Below are 27,060 nucleotides of genomic sequence, written 5' to 3'. Positions count from 1 at the left end.
TGCAGCCTTCTGTAAGCTTTAAATATCCACTGGGCTTACATAAAAACACAACAATAAAAACAGTTTTCTGAACTTATCAATATCCCTCTGTCCTTCACAGGATAAGTAAAATGGATCACTGCAAAAAATCAAGATCTTAACAAGAATATTTGTCTTATTTCTTGTTAAAATGTCTCATTTTAGTAAAAAAAAATCATATTACACTTAAAACAAGACTCATCACTGGAAAAAACAACAATTTTCACCTGTTTCAAGTAGATTTTCACTTGAAATAAGTAGAAAAATCTGCCAGTGGAACACGATTTTTTTGCTTGTAATAAGAAGATAAATCTTGTCCCACTGGCAGATTTTCCTACTTATTTTAAGTGAAAATTTACTTGAAACAGGTGGAAATTGTCACATTTTTCTGGAACTATTTTTCTGGTGATGACTCTAAATGTTGAAATAGCAGTAAAACCACATTCATTGATGAAATGACATAAGGGATGGAAAGGGGGGATGGCTTTTTTACAGGGGGGATGATTTTGGCCGTTTTTATTTCAGGGGGGGATGCCATCCCCCCTCAACTCGAGTACTGAGAAGTACGGTGCAAACACACAAACAATTTAAATCTATTCCTTTCGACCCAGAAAGAGGAATCAAGCTCTGAAACAACGGGTGTAAAGTATCCTTGTTTTAATAATATGTACAAGTTACCGACTCATGTTCGGTTACAGTCTGTTAATCAGTCGACACTGAAATGAGCATCTGCTGGTCTGGTGTTCAACAGCACTTTAAAATCAAATAAGTGGATAGATCACATAAAATAACATTTATAATTACACTGAGCCATCGGCCTTCCCGGATTAACCACGGGGTTAAAATAAAATGTGTTATTTCAAGTTTCAGAATAATAATAGGTTTCTAGGTTGAAACATCATGCTCTCTGTCATCTATAAACCATGGGTATAAAATTACCCAAATCTGCACTTGCAATAAAAAGCAAGCTGCTTCACTCACACACACACACACACACACACACACACACACACACACACACACACACACACACACACACACACACACACACACACACACACACACACACACACACACACACACACACACACACACACACACACACACACACACACACACACACACACACACACAGAGAGAGAGAGAGAAAGTCTGGTATAATACTGCCACCAGCAGGGTCATTCAACCAACTGCATAACACAACAACAAACACTAATATAATATAGCAGTACAATTATTCCAAATGTATACAATCATAAAAAGCTGAAGAAAAAAAATCCTAATAAACAATATGAAATGAATTAATCTTTTCAACAAAAAGCTTTACAGTTATCAAATCAAACTACATTTCTAAAGCTAAAGCTGAGCCACTAGTGTTTTGTGATGAACATTGTCTTTGAATAATGCAGATAAAACTATATTTCCTCTATCAGACAAGATTGTGCTAATTGGCAAAGTGATGTAATTTTAGACCATTTTTCTCTTCTTAAAAAAAGTCTTAAAAACTTCAAAACAGACACAAGAAAGAAAAGTCAGATAACTTTATAAGATGCATGTTTAATGGTAGACTATGATCATATATAAACAACTGTTCAAGAAACATTTATCAATTCCAACCAATACTTTCCAGTTTAAACATAAATCACAAAATTATCAACTCATCACTTTCAACAAGACAATTTCAATATAACGAACATGTGCTTTTGCTAAATAATGATTATTCCTTTGAACCCCTGTAATAAAATGTCATTATGTCATAGCCAAAACTTTTCTCTCCCAACACCAGGCTGGGTAAATGTGCACAATACTGCAATGCAATAAAGTATTAACATCAAAGCCACAACTGCAAAATCTGAGCAACAATCCTATTTCAAATGTAGTCTTTTTCTTTAAAAATGATGGAAAATCGCCGATAAAAAAGTAACTCGTAGAAATGATCGCATCAGTACAAAAACCTTGTAAAATGTAGTTGTCGTGCAAATTAATGCAGTGTCTCTGAAAACTGGTGGAAAAACATTTGTAACAGGAAGGTCAGTAGGTGCAGACTTGACTTGGCGAGCTCACTAAAAACAACCATTTCATTTTTGTAGCAGCTATAGTTCCAGTTCAGCATCAAAACATGTGTTGAACAACCTGGAGTAAAATAGTTTAAAATAAGAGAAGAACACATAAATAATTCTAAAATTATAGCATATGATGGGGGAAACTGTTTCTCAAACACAAAGTGGAAAAAAAAAAATCATTGTAGAAAAATAAAAGTGAACTCCAAATCCACCATGAGTTCCATATAAACATGGGAAAAATAATGATTTGTTCAAATGCGTTTAAAAGTACTTAAGTGTATCAATAAAAGAAGAGCCTAGATACCACCAATCAATAACAACGTTTTAACTGCAGTGAGGTATTGGCGCCACATTCCTCTTGTCCAGCCAAGTGTCTGATTGTGACGCAACTCTACTGAAAGAACTTGAGGCCTGCAACGAGGAAGAACTTCTCCAGGAAGATCTCAGAATCAAGGACGGCAATGTGAGCAGCCCGGCCAATAAGGGAGTTGGCCGTATTGGGCAGGGCGTGGATGACATCATACCGTACTAGATTACAGTCTTTGTTCTGAAGTACTGGCAGCAGCAGATTCTCAATCATCTCAGCATACACAGGCCCTGGTGCAGAGAAGAGTGAAACAAACATGTTAAGGCAACTGGTTCTCAACTGGTTGTGTGAGTACGTCAGACAGCTTTTCTTTTTTTTTTTTTTATTTACTCCTCCATGATTTATAATCTGAGTAACATCTGAATTTACATAAGTCATCTTGTCCTTGGAGGCGATTATATCCAATGTGCCCATTAAGAATCTTGCTTAAACTCACCTGTTTGTTTGTCCTTTAATGCGGTTTTGCACATTTCCACTCGAGCAGAATGATAGGGAACGTAGCGATCCTGCAGTGACCCCACTAGCACCACATTCCTGAAATACTGCAGGCCTATGATGGGAGACATTTAGTTTATACTTACATATTTGTTCTGTATTCCAAATTCACAGAGCAAATTGTTTGTTTTAAAAACAGAAAAATCTAACCGGATTTCTTGCTGAGTTTGTACAAGAAAGTCTGGCGAGGGTCAGAATGATCACGGCACGTCAGCTGCAGAAGAGACCCTGATTTTTTCCACTTCTGCATGAACCAAAGGCCTAGGAACAAGTGAAAAAAATTACAGTTATATAACAGTACTCATAATTATGACAAAGTATTAGCAGAGAAGGGAAAAAACACAATAATAGCCATGCTGTTAACTAAAGAAAAAAACAAAAAAAATGATAAAAACCAATACAATTATGGAATAGGGTGTAAAATTGTTACAAACGTTTTTTTTTCCACCCACACAACTACTTTGGATCATGTTCTGGGTCTGTGGACAACTTCTGTTGTAATAGATGCTATATAAATAAAATTGAATTGAAAAAAATAAAGAAGAAATAGCTGGAATCTCTGAAAATACACTGAAATGTTTCGGAGGTTCACCTGTGTTGACCAGAGCAGAGCTGTTGTACAACGTGCCCAAGTGAGGTCCAGAGAGGGAAAGGAACGTGTGCAACTTGCTCAGGTAGCATTTAAATCTGGGTCTCGTCAGCACTGAGCGAACTATGAGGTTCCCCAGGGAATGACCCACAAAGCTGCCAATGAAAAATACTGAGATTAGGTCATATAATGATTAATAAATACGTTTTGGCCCTCGCTTCACCAGCTGGGCGGATGTCGTATAAAAGATTAGTCAGTATCACTAAAACATGAATACACTTCTTCATGCCATGAAACAGTTTGCTTTAGTCATAATTCAGATATTTAATTAATCACTTGTTTATCCATCACAACAGAGACATGAGAAGCTGTTCCTACTCCTAATCAACATTCTGATATAACAAGGAATATATTACCTTATTTTTGACACGGTCAGGCTGTATATCTGAATGTACTGTACTATTTCATCCAGCAGTCGGTCTGTCATTGACTCAAAGTCAGCAAAGGTGTCATTCTGCAAATGAAGAGTTGTACATTAATCATGACCGGTTCTCCTAGCTCAAGAAAAACAGTCTTTTTTCTTTTTATAACTTGAGTTTTTCTACCTCAAATCAGATACGAGCACTTACTTGATTCCTCTCAGACATTAGGAAGTCTATCCGAGCACCGGGTAATCCAAGTTCCAGGTAAGTCTTCACCAATCTAAGGTCTGCACTGTTGCCTGTAGCAATGCAGGGAGCAAAAATGCAATATTGTGTTTTTGAATTTAAGGCAAAGGGGGTTATAACAGAACAACTTTAGTTTTGAAGTACTAAAATTGATGATCCCCTACCATCCAGGCCGTGGACACAGACTATGAGATGAATGCCTTCTTCACAGCTTTCATCCTCCTCTAAGCTGAAATAGGGCACAGTGGATGCCAGCTCAGGAACTTCACTGTACAAGAACCCAGGGAGCCTGAGCTGCTTCATTTCTTCCTTGGCCTTGATAAACCTGCACATTTATAACGGCATGGATTCATGAATATTAATTTGTTATATGTGAAACACAAGACAGATACGCACTGAATATAACATTGAGTATGATTTCCGAAAAAGAACTTAAGAGGTGACTCACGCTTTCATCTGTGGCGTGGGTGCGCATTCGTACCAATGCAAGCTGGAAGACAAGGAGGCGGAGGAAAAGGGAGGTCTACCCAAACTATAACCAACCATGCTGGAGGCTAGGTTGGAGCATATAGGAGCTGTTGATAAATCCTTTGTCTCGTGAAGATATCCAATATCAAGCTGTTCAAACAGGAGACTCGTCTCTAGAGAAGCTGCCTCTGCAGCTGCAGCTGGCTCATCATCAGCAACGCCGTTCACAAAGTTATAGGCTTCACCTTCCTCGTAGTAGCCATTCTCTATCATTTCATGTTCAGCCTCTTCTTCCTCCTCCTCCTCGACCTGTGGACCTGTCTGGATCCCCAGTGTTATAGCAGATGTTTCTACAGGGCTGATCTCAGATGCATCCGTACTAGAGCAGGAGCCAAAATAGTTCTCTACCATCCCATGTTTTACTAGGTCAGTGCTACTAGTAGCAGAGTTGCTGGAGGGGCAGGCGGTATGAGGTTCACTACGGGCTTCTTTCACGCTCCCAGGGCCACCTGCCTCCTCTCCTCCTAATTCACAAGTGCCTGTAAGTTTAGAGTCTGTTTCCGAGTCAACGGCGTGTTTTCTGAGTTGAGCATCGTCTGCAACACTGTCGGGGTTGCAGGCCACATTAGGTATTTTTGTTACCTCTCCAGAGAAAACTACACTCTGCTCTTGTACCAAAATGCTGGATTTCCTGCCTCGGACGTCCGCTTTGCTGGAGGCCCTAGAGGAACCTTCGCCCTCATCATCTGAGGGCAGGGAGTTGATGGAAGTGAGAGAGGACTGGACTCCACTGATGCCACTTGTACTTTCTGGGTAGAGAACTTCTCCTGTGCCACTGGGCTTCTGCCCTGTGCTTTGCTGAGCCGGCCGTGGAGCCAGAGACTGGGGGGTTTTCTCCGGCTGCAGAGCAGTGATAACTGATTCAGTGGAGCCTGGTCCCGCACAGGCATGTGGTCCAAGAACAAGCTGAGTGGCAAAGGAGCTGGGCTCACTCTCGATGCCCGAGTCGGAGAGGCGAGATGAGGCACTGGCTGCTCCTCCATCTGGCAACTTGATACAATCACTTTTCACCTTTACCGGTGCCTCCTTACTTGGCCTTTCAAATACAGATTCCCCTGCAGACTGTTGGGAGGCACAAAGATCTGTCTGGCTGGTCTCAGGAATACTGATGCTGAGATTTGCATCAGTCTGACATGGTGGGAGGATTGTAACTTTATCACCTTGGGATGGGTCCTTAGTACCTGGTTTCAGTTCACCGGGATTCAGTCCAGGAAACTGCTGTGGCAGCTTTTGGCCAGAGATGTCAACCGTGTCGTCTTTTTGAGTTTGTTGGCATGTCGCAATAGCCCCAGTACCTGCCTGAGGATTACTGTGCATGTTCAGAGTAAAGGGATTTTTGCAAAAAGCTTTATGAGAAGCAGCGCTGTTTAAACTTTCACCTAAAACAGTATCATCCATGCGGTTTCCAGAACATGCCGATGTGGCAACAGAATCGAGCCGAGAACTAGAATTTCTCCGTAAAGAACTACTTGAAACCCGCCGCAAGGAATCTTGTGCCTCTTCTTGGTTAAGTGGGGCCCCCTCTTGCTTGTACTTGTTGCCATAAGGAGCTTTAAGGTTCTTATAACCAACTAAAACCACAGAGTCTTTAGAGCCCTGTCTTATCAACTTCTTGGAGTTCTCAGTCTTTGAATTTTTCTTCAGTTTTACTGACTTGCCTTTGGACTTAGGTGGTGGATCATAGTTCTCTGCCCAGGTGTTGTCTATGGGGGTACAACTTGACTCAGGTAAGACACTTCCTCCTGCGGCGTTGTCCTTTGCATTGGACTTGTCCGTTTTACCGGATGCAGCCCCGGTCTTTGTACTGTGAATGCCCAACCAAGGTCCATCACGGTCTTCAGGATGAAATCAGATTGAAAACAGACAAAGGGAAGCACAAACATCTATTTGGTTTTTAAAAAATGTGAGAATAGTGAACTACTTTGTTACTGACCTTCTGTGATAGAATCTAGGTATCTGTCCTCAAAGATGATCGGCAGGGAACTAATATCACCATCAAGGTCTGCACATTCCACTGGAAGTGCAGGCAAAGATAAGAAGTAGCTGGAGCTTTTGATAGCATTAGTCATCTGCTGGTGACTGTGAGCACTAATGGAAGCATTAAGGAAGGAAAAGAGAAACATGTTAGACTAGAACCAAAAAAAAAAAGAAAAAAAGAAGCAGCATCTGGCTTGTGGTATTTCAAACAAGCACACACTGGCCCAGGTCTGATCATGATATCAATGCTTAAACAATGTCAGTAGAACTTACTGCAGCTCCTGATATGCCAGTGCAGATTGTCTGGGATGTTCAAGACAAAAGAAAGCCTCAGCAAACCGCCTAACCTGTAAAAACATCACATATGCTTAGATTATTTCGATCTACTTCTTTGCTAGTACGGATTATGTTCCCTCAGGAGATAAATGATGTTTGTAATGTTGTGTGCACAATATAATGCCAATATACACAATATGTAGTTATCAGAAACAGAAAGCCTATCATACAGTTTACACAAAAAGTGTACACCCCTGATATAATTCAAGATTTTTGGATGTTCAAAAAATTAGACCACAATAATAATAATAATAATAATAATAATAATAATAATGTGACCTTTAACCTGTACAATTCAATTGAAGAAAAAGAAACAAAAAAAATCTATAAAAAGTTCAGCCGTCTTAGATAGATTTTCCTGATATTTACTCAGTTGCTAGTCTACAGCAAAAAACCATGGACTACGTTTACATGCAGTCAAAATTGGGGTTAAGGTCAATATTCCGGTTACTGAAACAGTCGGAATATTCCGTTTACATGCGTGAGCAAACAGGGTTATCCCTGTATACATGGTAATTAATCATTTGGGATATCTCGTCTTCCAGCGGTGCTTGATCTGGCCCGGCGTTCGTACAAATGCTGTTTCGCGCAACTTTTCGCTCACCTTTTTGTAAATCTCGCTATCCCGGTACGTTCTACCGTCTACAAATGCCGAAATGTTCATATCTTTTATTACATTTATGAAGTGATTAATCTCCTCCTCACTCCAAAAGTGATCTGGTCTTGCGTTTCGCCATGTTTATAAGTACTTCCTGGACTCAAAAGAGCAATAATAATAATGATCTATTTTTCAAATTAATTAATTTTTACACACATACAAGGAATCTTGGTCTTTTGAGTCCAGGAAGTACTTATAAACATGGAGAAACGCAAGACCAGATCACTTTTGGAGTGAGGAGGAGACTAATCATTTTATAAATGTAATGAAGGATATGAACATTTTGGCATTTGTAGACGGTAGATTCGATTCGATTCCGATTCTTAAAGGAGCATGAGGCTCCTTTTAAGAAATGAGGCTCTCTAGCGCCACCCTTCACCACGACGGCAGTTGGGGGTACTGCAGCCAACAGTGAAGCCGGCACGGGAGAACGGGGAGAACGCACATGCAGCGTCATGTGACGTCACATCCGCAGCCCAGTGCGGCAAATTAGGGACCGAATTGCAGCACATTTTGCAGCACACAGCCTGTTCAAGGTAAAGGAGAGATACACTAGAGGGCTCATTCTTTTGGGTTTGGAACGCTTCATCTGACATTATTACTAGAAAACTTAAAATGTAGACGGATTTTTTTTCTTAAATCTTTCCACAATCCGGCCTCAAGCTCCTTTAAGATTCAGAATCAATTATCACCATTTGATTTGATCCGATATTGCTGTAGGTTAGTGTTATTAAAAAAAAATTTGAGCTGTTGCCTGAATTATATGACTGTAAAATAACTAGTGAAATAATAATTTAAAAATAATTATTGTTAAATAACTAAAAAATAAATAACTCAAATGGGCCTTTCAATATCCATTTAAAGTGCAAAAAAGAAGGAAATTGCAACAGCTCATGCAGTAAACAAAATCATCTTAGCTTGTCTAATTCATTCTAATTTATAGTCACCAGACACACAGCTTGCCATGCAGCATCGGGCATTTTTCCAGGTATGTCAAAACCAAACAAAAGAAGAAACCAAACAAGCTATAGTAAATATAGATAATATGAACTTCATTGAACTTGTATAAAATGTTGAAATTTAAGCTGAAATATCCAAAACACCGAACACTGGTTGTGCACAGTTGGGGGTGTGTATGAGTGTGTCCGTGTCTGTGTGTAACGTGTCTGGTGATTCAATGATCTGCAAGTTTTGCCAGCACACAGTTGACTGGAGATGGAAGGATACGTGAGAAGAAAGATCATGTACTTTAACGGCGACGTCTGTAATAAGTGGAATCATAATTTTGTATTACAGTACGACGCGCTCTCCTCACGTGGTCCGCGAGCGTTGGTCCCTTTCTTAACGCAGCTGGTTGTCTGTGCAAACGGAGGCGAACGCATAGGGCAGCATAAACACAGGCTCAAACAGCAAGTCATTTCCAGCCTTAACAGTCTGTTCAGCCGGCTGTGTGTACGGAGTAAACTTTGGTTCTGTAGCTTCTGCACTGGTTTCTCAGGCGGTCGCTTCGACATGTTTGTTTTGTTCACAAGGGCAGCGGGGGCGGGCGGGGCAGAGAAGCACGCAGTGTCCCCGGCTTTTAGTGACCCCTCTTGCAGCATTTTCTCCAAAGAAAACTTCATTTAGTTCGGGAGTTTTAAAAACCAGCGCTTTGTTAACGCTACCGCTGCTCTTCGACGCCGTGTTCATTGTTTGATCGTTTCACACCACGCGCATGTGTGAATGAAATGACGTGACAACTGGGATTAAACTTCACCTGGCGATAATCTAATGATGAAAAATAATCGATCTTTATACATACGAATCGATTTTTAGGAATTAATATGAGAATCAATTTAGAATCGGAAAATCTATTTTTTCAACACAGGCCTAGTAACATATTAAAAAGGGATCTCATTGTTGCGAAGTAACAGCAATGAAAAGACGAGATGAAAATAATTCTATACTACTTGTGTACAAGTAGTGTACATGTACTTGTATACTACATGTACTTCATCTGACGACAAGCTCCCAGATTCTCCTTCTGTTTAGACTATGGCATGGATTTGCAAGGTGGAACCTTTTTCTAAGAAAACATTCGAGACAGGCTAAAAAATGCAAAAAAAAGTCTCCCAAAAGCATCTGGGAAAATGTGTTATGTTCAGATGAGACCAAGAGATAAGTCTGTCACCATAACTCCAAAAGTCACTTTTGGTGCAAAAACACTTTGCGTGACCAAAAGAAACACCAACTCACAGTGAAGCAGAATAGTGGCAGTTTCATGATTTAGCGTGCCTTTCTTTTGCTGGAACGGGGGGGTTAGTCAAGGTGGAAGGAATTACGAGCTACTTAAAACCAAATACCAGTTCAAACCTTCAGGCGTCTGCTAGAAAGTTGAAGATGAAGAGGAGTTTCATCTTTCAACATGACAATGACCCCAAGCATACATGTAAATCAACCCAGACCAAAATCCAACACAATATTTGAGCAGGGCTGTGCACAAAAGAGCTTGGGATCTGACAGAACTGCAGTGCTTTTGAAAGGAAGAGTAGGCAAATATTGCCAAGTTATGATATGCAATTCTGACAGAGTTCTATCCAAGAAGACTAAATGCTGTGATTAAATAAAAAGTATCATTTTAAAGAGTGTGCACACATATGCAACTATCTTATTGTAACTATTTATTTTTTATGTTTTTCCCCTGACATATTTGTCTGTTTTCCAGTTGAATTGTACGAGTTATGGCTCACATTAAAAAGGTGGGAAAAGTTTTGAAATTATTTATTGTAGTGGCACATTTTTAACATCACAACTTGGGTGTGGGTGGGTAGACTTCATATCCACTGTAGTTCAAATGTGCCTGTTAGATGATGTTTTTACTCATATGCAAATAAGGAATTTTAACTCACTCTTAGTGTATGGTGCTCCATAGCTAGTAGGGCTGCAACATGTTCCTGCAGAGACACGACCTCTATGAACTGTCCCCACAGAGCCATGAGCAGAGAGCAGAGCTGAGCCAGGTTCATATTTACTATCTCTGCCAGCTCATCGGGAGACTCAGCTTTTTGCTAAAAATAATAGAACATAATCACCAAACTTAAAACACGGATAAAATACAACATAATTGAAGACATACAATAAATTAGCACTTCATATTCATGGCATGGATTAATAAAAACAGTCACTCAATGTAATCATTCCAGCTACTTCTGTATATTTGACTCCTACCATGTTTCCATTGATCCCCACCCAGTCAAATTATAGTACAAACTTTGATGATCTGCAAGATTTGTCATCTCCAATAAGCTTTTGAATCCCAGGCCATTCCACAGAGGCAAAATTATATTCACGACAGGAAACAAGCACTAAACAGGTCTCACCTTGACTTGTTCGCAAAGCTCAGTTAGACGGGCCTCCAGGTCGAGTTGTTCTGAGGAGGCAGAATTATGAGGATCCAATTATTAACATTTACAACAAAAAACTATAGAAGAAGGGCTTGTAATGTACGCTGAATAAGAAAGTTGAGTCAAAAAAGAACTGGTGTTGGAAAGTATTTTGTAAATGACATGACCAGAGGCAACAAATTTTCATAGTGCCAGAGTTTCATTTTCCAAATGCCTTGCTTCAAAGATGGCAAGAAAAGATGAATATACTGTACATACACCAGTGAAAGATAAGATGATAGAGGATTAAATATATACTCTGAGAAGTGTGTAATGAAGAAGATGCGTTTTGTTCTAGAAGGAAACTGGAGTGAAGAGGAAAAGGAGAGAAAGGCAAACTGATTTGAGTTACTGTAAGGGACGGGACATACCTATGTAGACGTGCCTTTGACCTCGTGGATAGGGTCTTCTGAGTACTCTCTCATATAGGACTTGCATGCTCGGCTTGGCTAGTAAGATTGCACATATAGGCATGTTTAACCTTTTTATATTTGGTTGTTTAGGTTGGGTTAATACTTGTCCATCTGTGTGGATTAGCTTGGGCAACAGTTAGTTGTGTTTGGCAGTTGTGTCTGGCTTTAGTCAGCTGGTTAAATGACTTCTCTTCTGAGTGCGGTTACAATTTTGTAAGCATTATAAGCTAAGATTTGCAATCTAAAGATCCCCAGTATAATGTTAGTTGGTGTTTCTAGGCTGTTGTAAGGGCAAAGTGTTGTAAGGTGCAGGTGAGATGATATGAGATGACAAAAAACATATTTGCAATACACACAGATGCTTAAAAGGAAGGGGGGGGGGGGGACACAATCCATTGAAAGAAAAAAGGAGGGATCGCTTGCCTATGTATCTTAATAATATTTATCTTATTGGTTTCTTATTAATGCTTCGGAGTCTAAAAAAACACACAAACATGCATTTAAAAAAAAAAGAAAAAAAAGTAGGTCTTTATTTTAGCATATCTTTGTTTAAAAGCTATTGCATGCCCGCACTTTGACACAAGCTGATGTGAAGCTGCAGTGAGACGTAATGCATCACAATGTACCTAGTTCCATACGATGGGAGGAGGGCAGGTCCTTGGTGATAGTAGTGAAATAGCCAAAGAGGCCCTGGTAGGCTAGTAAGATATTGGAGCACAGACTGTGGTGCATAGTGAAGGCATGCTGCAGACAATGGTCTGATACCAGGAATGTCCTGCCCTGATGTACACACAAGACACAGAGAGCATAGATGAGCAAGAGAAGTCAGAGAATCTATACTGCTAAGACTGAATAACAGATTCCTTCATCCATATATACATCACAAGAGCATCATTTCTAGGCTTGACCATCAGTTCTGCTTAAAAATCCATGCACATTCATCGGTTACTTTTTGAGGTATCCTAACAAACAAACCCACAAATGAACCAACCAGATAATACATTCTGTAAACAGTAATAATGCTCCTGTGAACAGTGCAGGAGTGGAGACCTTTTCTGTAGACACTAATTATATGGGGGGAAAAAAAACAACCTTTCAGACATAGTAAGGCATATACTTATTTTTAGTGTTGACATTTCAAATGCTGTGTTATCCACTAAAGCTACAGGAGAAAATGTTTTAATAGTATAACAATCTCAGGTAGATGATGGACATGAAGTGTCATGTTAATTAGATTGTCTGTATTCTATCACGTTCAGTTCATCCAAATGCATCATCCATGAGGACTTCATAGGGGCTTTTGTGTCCAATTAGCAGTAACATGAGAATCAGTGGGTTATCATTCCCATGGTGTATCTCAGCAATGCATCAAGAAGTGATTAGGCGTATCGTCTCTGTGTAAATGACTCGGGTACAGTTACACTGCTGCATTACAGTGGAAGCTCTAGTTGGCAGTCATTCTAATTTCTAATATAGTTTCCTCTTGTACTGCCCCATCTGAAAGCAAACAGGCCATATTGCCCATATTTCAAATACAATCAAAATAAATAAATATAAAACATTAGGCTTCTTTTCTCCTTTTAGATTATTTCTCTGGTATATATAAAAATAACTGTACATCAACAAAGGGCATTTCAGGCTCTTATTTATATCTAACTAACTGTTTGATTTACCCTTTTCTGCAGTATAGTTAAGGTTAGGCATCACTAAAACATTTTTAAGCAACTAAGAAGATCAGTGGCAACCAGGAATAAAAAGTAGAGGTGTTAACTTACATCTGGTGAAACCTGCTTTACATAAGTGTTTCCAAACACAACATTCTCCAGAGGTGGAATGACCGAGTCTTTGCTCTGTGCTGGAGCATTGCGGTTAAGCCATGTGGATTTCACAGGTCGAGGAAAACTAAGAAAACATGGAAATAATTCTTCAATGCAGGGTTCTATTTCTTAACTTGTACCATCCTTGAGTTTTAATTCTCTATAATTTTTTTTATGTAAATCTTAAAAGTTAAAATTTGTGTAAGGAGTGAAAGGGGTGTACAACAGATTTGTTTTGGGAAAAATAAAAAAAATTATAATTTATGAAGAGCTCTTGTGCATGAATATTTAGTGCAAAAAAACTACCACTTGTCTGACCTGATAAGGGGCTGATGTAGTGCAACAAGGGAGGCATGGATGGCAACAGAGATGACAGACAGGTGGAAATAGTCAAACATGACATTGATGTGTTGGTGGATGCCTCGTTGAAGGCTAAAGTGCAAACGAAGTGTGCGGCCACTTATGTTCTGTAGAGAGCTTGGATCATCTGGCCTGGAGAGATAATACAATAAAAGATCTGAGTGGTCCATTATTAACATAAGAGCTATGACTATTACATTTATAGAAGACTAGAAAGGCAGTTCAAACATTGCAAAACCTACGTGTAATCGCCATCTGTGAAATACAAATCCAAGAAGAGCTGGAAATCCATGTCATTAAGAGACTCTTCCACCTAAAGATAATTGAAAAACAATGAAAGCCGTCAACTTCAGAGCCTGAATGCCTTGTACTGATTAGAAGGTTCTATAATAAACCTGTCAAGGCATTGCTATGCATCAAGTCCAATTAGTCAAATGCATTTCAAAGTCTGTTGCCATATAATACATGTTCCAAACAAACACCTGCTGTCAAAAACCATTTGATACCTCCCGTTAGAAGAGACGTGAAAGTTAAAAGACGTGTGCAGACAATATTTATCTTGACTAGAGCTGGGTATCATCACTGACCTCTCGATATGATTCTGATACACTAGGTCCCAAGTCGATACAATATCCAATACGATTCGATATCGATATTCTAGTTACAATTCCAATTTTGCTTTGGCAATGGAAGGGATTCTCCCCCAAAAAAAAAAACAAAAAAAAAAAAAGAAAGAGGGGCACGGATGCACAGCTGGTAGTGCAGCCGTCTCACAGCAAGAAGGTCCTGGGTTCAATTCCCGCCGGGGACGCTGTGGGCACTGAAATGCGTGTTAAGTTCCCCCATGACTTCAGATCCCACACCCTGGGTGGGGTTGGTGAAAGGGTCTTTCTCTGTGGAGTTTACATGTTCTCCCCGTGTTCCCTTGGTAGCTAATGTGAGCTACCCTCACAAAAACATGCAACAGTCCTCGATAATTTTAACCCACCCCTAATCTTGACAGCTATTCCTTTTGCACTCGCATGCTTTTGGTTAATTAAGAATAATCACTTGGTCTGTCTATTTGAGGAAGTTTGCAGATGCAGTATACACCTCATGCCGTTCATATGGATATTAAAGAAAGCCCATTCCCAAAATTCCACTCCTATTTTGTTATAACAATTAAAAATTTGACCTGTTGCATTTGGTGCTTACTTTGAGTGTTTTTACATATACATTGAAAATGGAAATAAAAATATTTGTCTCCCCTCTTCTTTTTTTGAAGAAAATCCCCAAAAAAAACCCCTGATCTGTGACTCAAAAACTGTATGATCAGAGCATGATGTGATCTGTTACAGCCCTACAATCCTCTGAGACAAAATAAAAAGGACAAAAAAAAAAACTGTGACCCTGACATTCAACTGCCAAAGTTGGCTTTTCATATAGAACTCATTGCAACTCAAGTGCATAGAAAGCAGTGTCATTACACTAAAAGATTTGAGACTGGAATACTGTTTTGGGTAAATAAACTATCCTTTGCTTTGTGATTAGGAGCAACATACAAATTCCCAATAAAGGCAACCTCCCTCTTTCCAAACCCTACCTTCTTCTCATCCAGCAGCATTGTCACTTTGAAGAGAAGGACATCATTGATCACAACTTCTTCATTCTTATACAGGATTTGAAAGGTTTTGCTGCAGATGACATCATCTTGGACTGAAGCAGGAAACGCCAGATCAGAGCCTGGATGAAAATGTTAATCAACTATTATTCTTTCATTTATCGTTTCATCCCAGACATGTCAAAACCATTGTATAGAGCATAACAACGTTTACACTAATACTAATCTATCTATCTAAACACATATGCATTACACACACATTTTGAACATATAGAATCCCTTAGTAACTAACTACATTTTTATAAGCCGTCAGGCATCATCAAACCAAGATATAGATACATCATACCATTTCTAGATTCAAACTGAATTTCTCAGATCATTTGAGCAACAGTGCCAAAGTACTAAAATATAAAAATTAAACATTCAAAAAGCATGCTTTCTTAATGATACACCGGGAGGGTTGAACATCTCTAGCCTTGGCTCTGACTGGGCTTGGAGCGGCTGCTATGTGAGGAAAAGACTCCCGCTTTGGTACAGGGGAGCGGCCCACGACAGCGCCGGCTGCTTTATAAGAAACGAGTGAAAACGATACATGCTTTCACATTATTCTCCAGTAAGACCTGGAAAAAGTGAATAGATTTGTCGCTAGAGAGGTCAGAAAACTCACTAAATATAGCGTCAAAGACGCCAAGTTGTTGGCAACACTTTTGCAGGGCCAGCGGGCTTGCTCTACCCATGAATCATGTGACGTCAAGGCTCGTTTTCATAGGCTGAGTGAGAAGGCAATGACAAAGCAGCTTTTGGTTGTGTTGAGGAGCATTTGAGAAACTCTGAGGAAACTTGGACGACAATAGAAGCATTTCTTTGTAATGCTGCTCATGCAATAAAATGCAGAAAAATCGTTGTCAATTAGAAATGAGATTGCATGCAAGTGTGAGACTGTTGTTTTTAAACGATTTATTGTGCAGCCTTAACTTGTTCTCTAATTTATTCATTAATTTCATGGCTTTGATTTGAAAACTGCTGGGAGGGGACTACAGCTGAGATCTCAGTGTGTGCAACTAGATGCCCTAAGAGAATCTGAATCCTTTCTAAACTACAGAAATTGGTAAATAATATGAGGGAGATGAACAAATGTGAGCTCAAAAAGATTAATTGTGACGGGAAGGAAAAAAATCCCAGTAGTCTCTACTGCCTAGATAAATTATTTTATTTTACCTGCAGGATGAAGCAGACTGGCCTCAACTTTGTGTGGAACACGAGGTGGCACCTTAAGACTGGCACGCATCTGGTAAAATCTGTAGAAGCATATAAAAATAGCCCCATTAGCTTGGTCCACAACATGATTACCGGTAGGTCTACAAAAGAGCAACAAATTGCACAAGTTACATTCAAGTGCCTTTACTTGTAAAAGGACACCACAACTCTCATGAATGAATAATGAGCACTTTCTTTTGCAGTCTATTATGTAGTAAACCTGAGCTTTCAAAGCACTAATGAATCACAAGCACAGAGAAGAAGTTTGATCTGAACACAGCATCGCCACATCACAGCTGTTACATACAATTTCCAGACTTCAATACCAAAAATGTTTTCAAATTGTATGAGCTGGACAGTTTGAACACCGGAAGCCCCATTCGAAAAAAATCAGGTAGATAGGATACTTTTTTTACACAGGTTTTTAAAAATATTTTAAACATCACATTTGCCACCCGAAGCATCAAGTCAATGAATATCTGATTAAGACACAATCTACTTTACGACTCTAAATCACAGGCTGCCTGCACACATGGCAATGATGAGTTAGTTATATAATGCTGGATATTAAGCTTCGTGCACGGCCTAAACAGCACTAACCCACTGTAAACCTTGAGCAATAAAAACATTAAAACACGGATCTCTGTGTGATGCATAATAAGCTTTGCCATATATGCTACATTATTAATGCATAATACATTTAACAACTTTTCTAAAACAAATATGGCACTGAGTAAAGCAGATAAGTAGATCTACTTATCCAAACCACAGGAAATTAACCTTTAAAGTTATTTCACAGTAAAATAATTGCAATAAAAGGCATTACTTATGTTTGATTACTCATATTTTGTTTGACCAGATGTTATGTAATGTGCGTCAAGTTTGCCTTCTTAAGACATACATTTTCAAGCTACAATTAACCATAGACAGTTTTATTATTTTACCAGCCATTCAGCAATATATTTATCATAACACAAATTCAAATTAGATGGCTCAGAAAATACTGGTTTAATCATCTCCTTACCAATGAACATGTGGGAGACTTAATTTGTTTTGAAGTACCCTCGGATCTTTAATGAGCATTTATTAAAATTGAACTTATGAACCACCTTTCAAACCTGTACTGAAACCAATGACACTATTGAGTACCTTGAACTGCCTTGTTGCTGAAATCTGCTATACAAATAAACTCGCCTTCCCACTGGAGGGTTCCAAGAGCAACCACTTAGTGATATAATCTACAAGTAATTGCACCAAATATCCACCTTTATCTGCCAGTACATGGTGCCACAAACGCTTTTGTCCAAACTGAGGGCTTTAAGCATGGCAAGATGTATTGCCCTGTGACTGTTATCTTCTGAATCTCCTAAGAATCCAGCCAAAACACAATTTCTAACTTTCTTCTTTCTCCAATCTGAGTAGCAGTCATCATACCGAAACAGAAACAGATACATTTACAAGCAGAAAAAGGAACTTATAGCAATACCATACCCAGGGATGCCTGTAAAATGAGACTAAGCGTCCTAAAAGATCCAGTAAAACAATCAAAAGTGCCATCTGTCCCATTACGGTTTGGGTTTTCTTTAAATCAAGGTACTACTGTAATATATATAACTAGAAAAATACTGCATTGTTAATGGATGAATGAAAATGAAGTAATTGAAATGAACATCTAATGGAAGTAATTTTAAAAAAGGAGAACAATGTTAAGCTTATAAGACAGAAACACCTCTACTTACCCTCGTTGGAACAGGTCCACATTGTAGAACTTGTGGAGCTCCACAGAGAACTCCACTGTGGCCTGGATTTCAGTCATATTGGTCTCTACAGGCAGAAGTGCCTTACATCATCTGGGGTACACCGATAAGCCTGGGAGCAGAAGAGGCAAGTTCCATGAATGGCACTTGTATACAAAATCAATATACCCTTGCTAAGACTATGTACACATTAGGGATGGGCGGTACGGACTAAAAAATGTATCACGATAATTTCTGGCATTTATCCCGATAACGATAAAAATGACGATAAAAAAAATACCAATACAAAAAGTGTCATCAAAGGGAATCTTTCTTTCTTTCTTTCTTTCTTTCCTTCCTTTTTCTTTCTTTCAGGCTCATTTCTTTTCTTTCTTTCTTTCTTTCTTTCAGGCTCATTTCTTTCTTTCTTTCCTCTTTCTTTCTTTCCTTTTTCTTTCTTTCTTTCAGGCTCATTTCTTTCTTTCTTTCTTTCTTTCTTTCTTTCTTTCAGGCTCATTTCTTTCTTTCTTTCTTTCTTTCTTTCAGGCTCATTTCTTTCTTTATTTCTTTCTTTCCTCTTTCTTTCTTTCTTTCTTTCCTTTTTCTTTCTTTCAGGCTCATTTCTTTCCTCTTTCTTTCTTTCTTTCAGGCTCATTTCTTTCTTTCTTTCTTTCTTTCTTTCTTTCTTTCTTTCCTCTTTCTTTCTTTCTTTCTTTATTTCTTTCAGGCTCATTTCTTTCTTTCTTTCTTTCTTTCTTTCTTTCTTTCTTTCTTTCTTTCTTTCTTTCTTTCTTTCTTTTTTTCCTCCTTTCTTTCTTTCAGGCTCATTTCTTTCTTTCTGTCTTTTTTTCTAATTTCCTCAATTTATCGTTTTTATCGTGAGATGACAAATTCTTACCGTGGGGAATTTTTATGACGGTTTATCGTGAACGGTAAAATATCGCCCATTCCTAGTACACATGTGATTTAAGAGTATCTTCAACTTGAAAGGGTGAAGGGAAAAATTGTTAAAAATGAAAAAAACTGCAAAGGAAGTATAGAATAATTAAAGATCACAACAGCCAGAATGACACAAAAAAAAAGCTAAATGATTCCTGCTGTTTAGCTGGTATGTCCTGTTCTTATCTTAAATGGTGTTGCTCTTGACAGGTGCCACTGTATCACACACAGGTATGAACTCTCGCCGTCATGCAGCTGACATAGATACAATCATACAGCTTGCCCACCTGGCAGTGGAAACGCAAGCTAATTCAAGTTTTATCGTTCCAAACCAATTCAAACTGAGCTGCACTGCTCTGTGGAAACGTGATCAGTTACAGTAATTTATTTCTGATTATGTTTCTTACAATACTCTTGAACTAAAATGTTTGTTTCCGATTAGTCCTTACAAACTAAACTCTAATTCAATGTTGGGTAATATATGTAATTGCAGCTGTGCATAACGGCGGTGTATAATGATAGTATGCCTTTAAGAAAAGAGCAAATATTTTATAGATTGTTTTGTCACAAGACGATAAGTGGGTCATGTAGACTTCCAAAGCTATTTAGGAAAAATGGCCAATAATCTGTTATAAAGCTCAAGTGTTCATACACTGTAAATAAAGTGGGTGTTTCTGGTCGTCCTTCTGTGAACTGATGTACTTTTGGGCCTGCAGTTGGTTATACAGTTTCACATTTGGTTAAAGTGTGCTTCTTCTTTGTTGACCATACACCCCATACAATTATAGCGTATGGCAGTGTACAAAATGCCATTAATAACACAGAACATATTGGCCAGAAATAAAATATCCCCCAATTTGTTGTGCTGGAAATAAACACTGCCATACTGTACATGTAAACACTTTTAGCTTGATATGTATTCAGACCTAATTAAAGAAAAGGTCACACTATCATCTTTGGCTGTTGCTGAGGCAAAGTAAGTCTGGCAAAAACAATTTAACAGACGCTCCCTAAATTAGTCATGTATGTAATAAATAAATCATTCCCTGGACAACTACATGCCAGTGTAAACCACCAGAACGCAATGGAGACTATGAATTTGACATAGACAAAGATGCTAAGGAATAACATGAATATGCAATGCTGCCACCATTTCAGAAATAAATTATCTATAAAAAGTCAACTACTTACAATATCAAGCACAGAAAAACTGTTGGTCAAACCGCAAATGTCTATTTTCACAATAAATGTACATTCAATTGGGTTTTTTATTTCTGTTTGACTTTGAAATAACCACCGCGTAGTTGTTTTACAAAGAAGTCATACAATTTAATAATGCATTCAGCTCCAATTTACATTTGTCTACACATTACATCTTATCATAAGAGTCGCTTACATTGAGTTACTAAGTTACAAGACCTACAATGCCATAGAAAAGATGCCAGATGGTTACCCCGTACATGAAAACATATTGCTAATCTTACTGCAGATTTGTGTACACACAAAAACCCACAATGCAGGCCAATAAAGACATTACGGATTTATGGTTTCATGAAGGACCGATATTGAGTTTGGGAAGTTGAAGCAGCAAGTTTATTTCATTAGTCAAGGAGCCTTGTTTGGGGAGATAAGACTTCATACAAAAGTTTTTCATAGAGCTAATATAAACCTTAAAGAGAGGTGTTGAATGTTTTTTTTTTTTTTTTTTTTTTTTTTTTAACCTTCTCCTGGTGTTGAATGTTTAAACTGCTGAAATGATGCTGTTAACTAGCATTAACTCACCAATGTGAATAGAATAGAATAGTAGACTTTATTGATCTCCCAGAGGAGAAATTCAGTCGTGCAGCAGCCAAAACACACACACGCTTTATACAAAAAATGTCAAATAGAAATTACCATAAATAGTTAAATAATAAAAAAGAGCAATATAAAAAGTAGAAAAAGACTATGTACAAGAAAGGGCTACAGCTCATGTATATCTACTGAAATGCTCATTATAAATACAAAACTGCAATTAAATAGGTGCAATTCAAAAACTATTACCCTTCAGCATTCAGATATTAGACAGTCATTCTTTTAAGTACCTGCAGCTATGAATGTTTAACTGCAAAACTCAGCTTATGGCGCACTGACAGTTCGGTTAATAATACCTCATGAACTCTTCTGCATATTATTTTTATTGTCAATGAATTTGATGGGGCACAAAATAAAAATGTACATATGACATATTCTCTGCTCATTGCTTCAAAATTTAATTTCTGATGCAAATTCGAAATGACAAATAAAGTCTGTCTAAATCCAAGTCTAAAAATCACAAACCACAACATAAATAGAAACACAACAGGACCAACACGTTTGGCAACAGTTATCCAAATATATGCAAAAAAAAAAGAGAGAGAAAGCTATTACCTGAAGTGCCTTCAGGACACGGAATTCGAAGGGTCACCGAATGTTGCACGACACCGAGAATAATAAAGGCTGATTTATGGTTCCGCGTCACACCAACGCAGAGCCTACGGCGTAGGGTACGCGGCGACGCGCATCCTACGCCGTAGGGCTCTGCGTCGATTTAACGCAGAATCATAATTCAGGCTTCAGACGTGAACTCTGTGAGAGCAAAACACCTTTGAAACATGAATTCGGGGTAAATGTTAGGAGTTAAGGCCTGTGTGGTATCGTTTCCCTTTTTTTAAAGAACGTTTACTGTTAACTATTACTGACCCGTCTGGGAAACAGCTGCTATTGCCGCGTTCCATTTGTCCTCGGAAGTGGGGATTTCCCAGTTCCCAGTTGGATTTTTCAACTGGAACGCCTCTCGAAGTGGAATTTCCCACTGGGAAAGTGGGAGAGTTTTCACTACCCCCGAGTTCATATTCCAAGATGGCTGCCCCGGTTGTAAACAGTAGAAGAGAGCTCTGTAAAAATTCGTAGCACTTCATTCTAGTTTTGGTCACACTAAATCAGTCATATACAAGTATTGTTTGGCATATATATGCTGCTATAGAGTAATTTACATTTTTCATGTGGTATATGCGAACTACAATCTTGTTTTCCTACTTTGTAACTGGAACGCTGATAACTCGGCTGTGACGTCATTCCCAGTTCCGAGTTCCGACTTCCGAGGTAAAGTGAGTGAGGTTGAATCTGAGCACTGGGATCCCTTTGGTTACACCCGAAAAGCGCCGAAAACGTTTTTTAAATGACAACGAACGACAGAACAAAAGTGTAATATGCTCGAACATACCAAGCAAAAGTGTCAAATGCCATCCCCGGTGCACAGGTTGTCCAGTGAGCGCTAGCCGCTAACGCTACTCACCATTGCGTTGGCGAGGCTAGCCGCAGCCTGCTAACCAGCGTTAGCTTCACTTTCAGCCCTCTTCTGCTCCCTTGACGGCGGGGAAGCGCTTACTATTCCGGCGTGCTGTTTCACGTCCTTATTTGGCAAAGTTTAAAATGACAAACGCCCCCTGCGAGTGAGGTTTGAGCTGTGTTTGAACGGCAAATCCAGCGAACTGCGCTCAGTCTGAGGAGCTTACAGTGTCGGCTGCTGCTGCGCGTTAACGCAGCACTGATATGAGGCAGCTCGACACCCGCAACACCTCTGCAAATGTACCATAGTGGTAGTAATTATTATTATTAATATTATTATTAAATTAAAATATACATTAAAAATATAAATTAAATATAATTTATAATTATTTCTGTCTAAACAAGACATGGAAAAACTTATTTTTGCTTTCATTTTCAGTAGGTTGGATTCAGTACTCGAGTTGTAAAAAATAATCAGGGGGGATGGTGGATTTTATCATATGGGGACAGATAATTTATGCTGATTATTACAAATAATATAATATATTACAAATAATAGCACTGACCAAAACACCTGCAGAAATACTGCAGGAATGACATAGCAGCAGTTAAATGCAGCCTTCTGTAAGCTTTAAATATCCACTGGGCTTACATCAAAACACAACAATAAAAAACAGTTTTCTGAACTTATCAATATGACTCTGTCCTTCACAGGATAAGTAAAATGGATCACTGCAAAAACTCAAAATCTTAACAAGAATATTTGTCTTATTTCTAGTTAAAATGTCTAATTTTAGTAAAAAAGAAATCTCATTACACTTAAAACAAGACTCATCACTGAAAAAAAACAACAATTTTCACCTGTTTCAAGTAGATTTTCACTTGAAATAAGTAGAAAAATCTGTCAGTGGAACAAGATTGTTTTGCTTGTAATAAGAAGATAAATCTCGTCCCACTGGCAGATTTTTCTACTTATTTCAAGTGAAAATTGACTTGAAACAGGTGAAAATTGTCAAATAAGTTATTTTTCTGGTGTTATTTTTCTGGTGATGACTCTAAATGTTGAAATAGCAGTAAAACCACATTCATTGATGAAATGACATAAGGGATGGAAAGGGGGGATGGCAGTTTTACAGGGGGGATGATTTTGACCATTTTTATCTCAGGGGGGGATGCAATCCTCCCTCATCCCCCCTCAACTCCAGTACTGGTTGGATTACTGCAATGGCATCTTTATAGTCCATGGGCCAGACCAGATATCAGTACCACTCAAGGTGACAAAACTTATAATTTTTGAAAATATCCATGTCTGTAGATGATATTTTGGTATGATAACCCTTCCTGAGTGGCAGCTGTATCATAGTTATCAGCTCATGAAGTTACCCACCCCCTTCAGAAAATTACATTTTAGATTTTAGTACATATCCTGGTTTAGACTCATAGGATATTTGTCAATGTTTCACAATATTGTCTTTGGTACCATTTTAAAGGGGTCCTGTGAGTATTCCAGTTTTTGTATTTTGTGTCTCTGTTGTTCCAGGATGACGCAGGGCTAAAAGATAGTATATCATTTAGGCGAAAATTGTGTAAAAATTTGTGTTGTTTATAGTTTAAAGAGCTGCAGTGACTATGTTGGTCAGAAAGATTCACATTTTAGCTTGAATGAATGCTTTAAAAGTCCCCTTTAAAATGATACCGAACACAATATTGTGAAACATTGACAGATATCCTACATGAGTCTAAACCAGGATATGCACCAGCATCTAAAATGTAATTTTCTGAAGGGGGTGGGTAACTTCATGAGCTGATAACTATGATCCAGCTGACACTCAGGACGGGTTCTCATACCAAAATATTATCTATAGACATGGATCTTTTCAAAAATCATAATTAAGTTTTGTCGCCTTGAGTGGTACTGACAAGTGGAATTTTGGGCTCTGGCCCATGTATTACAAGCCTTAACCTGAAATCTATCAGGCAGCTGATAGATTGTAAAGAGTCCTTACAAGCACCAGGAAACTGGACCACATTATGAAATCACTACACTGGCTTCCAGTTAGTCAGGATAGAGTTTAAAATCTTACTGCTGGTCTACAAAGACCTGAATGGTCTTGGACCAAAACACATGCTGGACCTGTTAGTTCCTATGAAGCTCCCAGACCCCTGAGGTTCATCTGGATCTGGTTTGTTGTGGTTCCAAGAACCAGAACCAAGCAAGGTGAGGCAGCGTTCAGTTATTCTGCTCCTCACCGGTGGAACAAACTTCCTGTAGACCTGAGGTCTGCTCCAACTGTAGATCCTTTAAATCAGGCCTAAAAACATTACTGTTTACTGAAGCGTACTCTTAAATTAAATACTTACCTGCTGTACTCTACTGCCCTTACTTTTTAACAACTTGTGCTTTTTATTATTTTACCTCTTTTCTTATCATTTTATTTCATTTTATTTGTTATTTACTGTTTAATTGTGTCTTGCCTCTTTTAATGTTGATGTAAAGCACTTTGAATTACCTTGTGTTGAATTGTGCTATACAAATAAACTTGCCTTGCCTCGCCTTATTATGATTATTAATGCTCTTTTGTCACCTTCATACCTGTAAATCCGGTTGATCCAGAGGTGCCAGGAGGACAAGAGTGTAGACACTAAATCACAAAAGGAGAATTAGCTAAATAGCTGACATCCTGTGCAAAAAACCCATCTAAAACACATTTACATTATTTTGACATATATATGTGGGGTGATGGTTTACCTTTCTCTACAAAGCAATAAAAACCAAATAGATCTTCTTTTGAATAAGCAAAAATCAAGCTCCTGCTGATAAAACGTGCAGTTTTGCTACCAGAAAGGAGTTGCCGACAATAACATGCAACCATATACAACCAGAAGTGTTCTCAGTTGTTGATTTGGCTATTATGCTATTGTTATTGTTTTAGATATACAATATATGTTTAAGGATATAATTTAAACTCATCAACCAATCAGTGACAATGGAATTACAATCTAATTACCCATTTTCTAAACGTTTTGGTCAATATTTAATATTTTTTCACTAATTTAACTGTCTAATCCTGACCATGTCAGTTGCTATTATGAATGTACATTAGGATTATTTATTGAGTGAAACCTTGTGGGTGGGTGTCTTTAATATGTACTTCTGTTTGAGTTTACTGACTATAGTTAGAAAATTACTTCCAACTACACTGCCAACAGCGACAAGTCATACACTCCACCAAAGACCAATCAATTTATCAACTGAAACAACTTAACGAACAGCAGGATGGTGGGGAGTGACATCAGTTAAGAATTATTTCCTAGTCCAGTGAACCAACATGTTCGCATGAAAAGCAGAACTTTAGTGTAATTAAAACAAAGCATATCTTAAGATTCTGGATGCTGTCCCCAATACTTTATTGGCTTAATTACCTGACAGAATAAACACAGCTTACATTGTTCTTTAGTCAGATCTTTCAGTTGGGACTGCCCTTAGACAATACTGTCTGAATACCCTGCAACCATGGAGATCAGAGAGAATGTAAGGATGGGAAAGTGAAGCCAACCCAATTCTAACAACGACACATAGGTGTGTGCAGGAGGACTCTGCTAGAATGCAAAGTTGAGGGTGTCGAGACTGTTGACTCACTCCCCCCAAATAAATGACAACAGTCAAGTCTAAAGACCTCACACTGGGACCTGACGTTTTTCAATCCCAGTGACAGAGCAACATCTGAAAAAGCACACAGCAGCAGATGTTGTTGTTTTTGCTTTTTGTTTTTCAATTTTCAACATTAAGGTGGGTAATGGCTCAACTCGGAAGGTAAGAAATTTGCTGGTAGTGTGAATAATACAACATTAAATGATTATGTGAATTCTTCGGTGTGATTAAATTGTTGTTGTCACTTCACAAACAGACTAGTTTCTTTTGGTAAATTGTAACAGGTTTTATTCGATTATGTTCCAGAGACACCATTCCACTGTTTTTGTACTGCTGCTGTGTGATACCACAATATCTTTGCACTGGACTTCATTCTCAGAGTAAGTTATTTTCTACCTTGCATGGTTAAACTGCTGAGATAACAATGGCAGAGGAAAACTAAACATTTCATTAGTAAAATAATTACCATTACAGCACAGTGCTTTAAGCATGAGTTATATTCAATTTGTAGTATTTTTCACCCTCTCCACAATGGAGTAATGTTATCCAGTTTGGTTAGTTTTCTCTTGTTACTGCAGTTCCTGTTTGGTGTCGCCTTTTCTCTGTGCTGAAATTACCAGACAGAATAATTTCAGATCAGCATAGAAGCTCATGTTCCTCCAGACAAATTAGCGCTATTTTTATTCCCTGTGCAACATTACAATTAGTGAAGGTCTTAAAAACTGTGAGTTGCTTCATGCTGCAGGTCTATTTTATGGTAGAGATATTGTTAATCGATATCGTAATTTATCAAATGACAACACAGTTATATAATTCTGTCATCACTCTGTTTGTCTTTCCTTTGTACCACAGTTCT

General features: G+C 38.4%; 1 protein-coding gene across 2 annotated transcripts; it reads right to left on the bottom strand.

Annotated features, from left to right (window-relative positions):
* Positions 1 to 1,515: 1,515 nt before the first annotated feature.
* On the bottom strand, positions 1,516 to 22,800 carry fam135a (family with sequence similarity 135 member A). 2 transcript variants are annotated; one of them, XM_061744596.1, is made up of 21 exons: positions 22,560 to 22,800; positions 18,308 to 18,437; positions 16,530 to 16,609; positions 15,294 to 15,433; positions 13,954 to 14,024; positions 13,670 to 13,843; positions 13,310 to 13,436; positions 12,161 to 12,314; positions 11,493 to 11,570; positions 11,059 to 11,108; positions 10,588 to 10,746; positions 6,979 to 7,052; positions 6,662 to 6,816; positions 4,649 to 6,563; positions 4,365 to 4,525; positions 4,162 to 4,253; positions 3,949 to 4,046; positions 3,536 to 3,687; positions 3,094 to 3,204; positions 2,885 to 2,998; positions 1,516 to 2,678 (listed from the first exon to the last, which is right to left on the bottom strand). In XM_061744596.1, exons 2-21 carry the CDS (start codon positions 18,382 to 18,384, stop codon positions 2,473 to 2,475), a joined length of 4,188 nt encoding a protein of 1,395 aa, XP_061600580.1. In that variant the 5' UTR covers positions 18,385 to 18,437; positions 22,560 to 22,800; the 3' UTR covers positions 1,516 to 2,472. The 2 variants fall into 2 exon arrangements, with proteins under 2 accessions (XP_061600580.1, XP_061600581.1); XM_061744597.1 differs by lacking the exon at positions 11,493 to 11,570.
* Between the last annotated feature and the right edge of the window lie 4,260 nt (positions 22,801 to 27,060).

This window comes from Cololabis saira, chromosome 17, assembly GCF_033807715.1.
Source record: "Cololabis saira isolate AMF1-May2022 chromosome 17, fColSai1.1, whole genome shotgun sequence".
NCBI lineage: Eukaryota > Metazoa > Chordata > Actinopteri > Beloniformes > Belonidae > Cololabis > Cololabis saira.
This window is presented reverse-complemented; position numbering and strand designations above follow the sequence as displayed.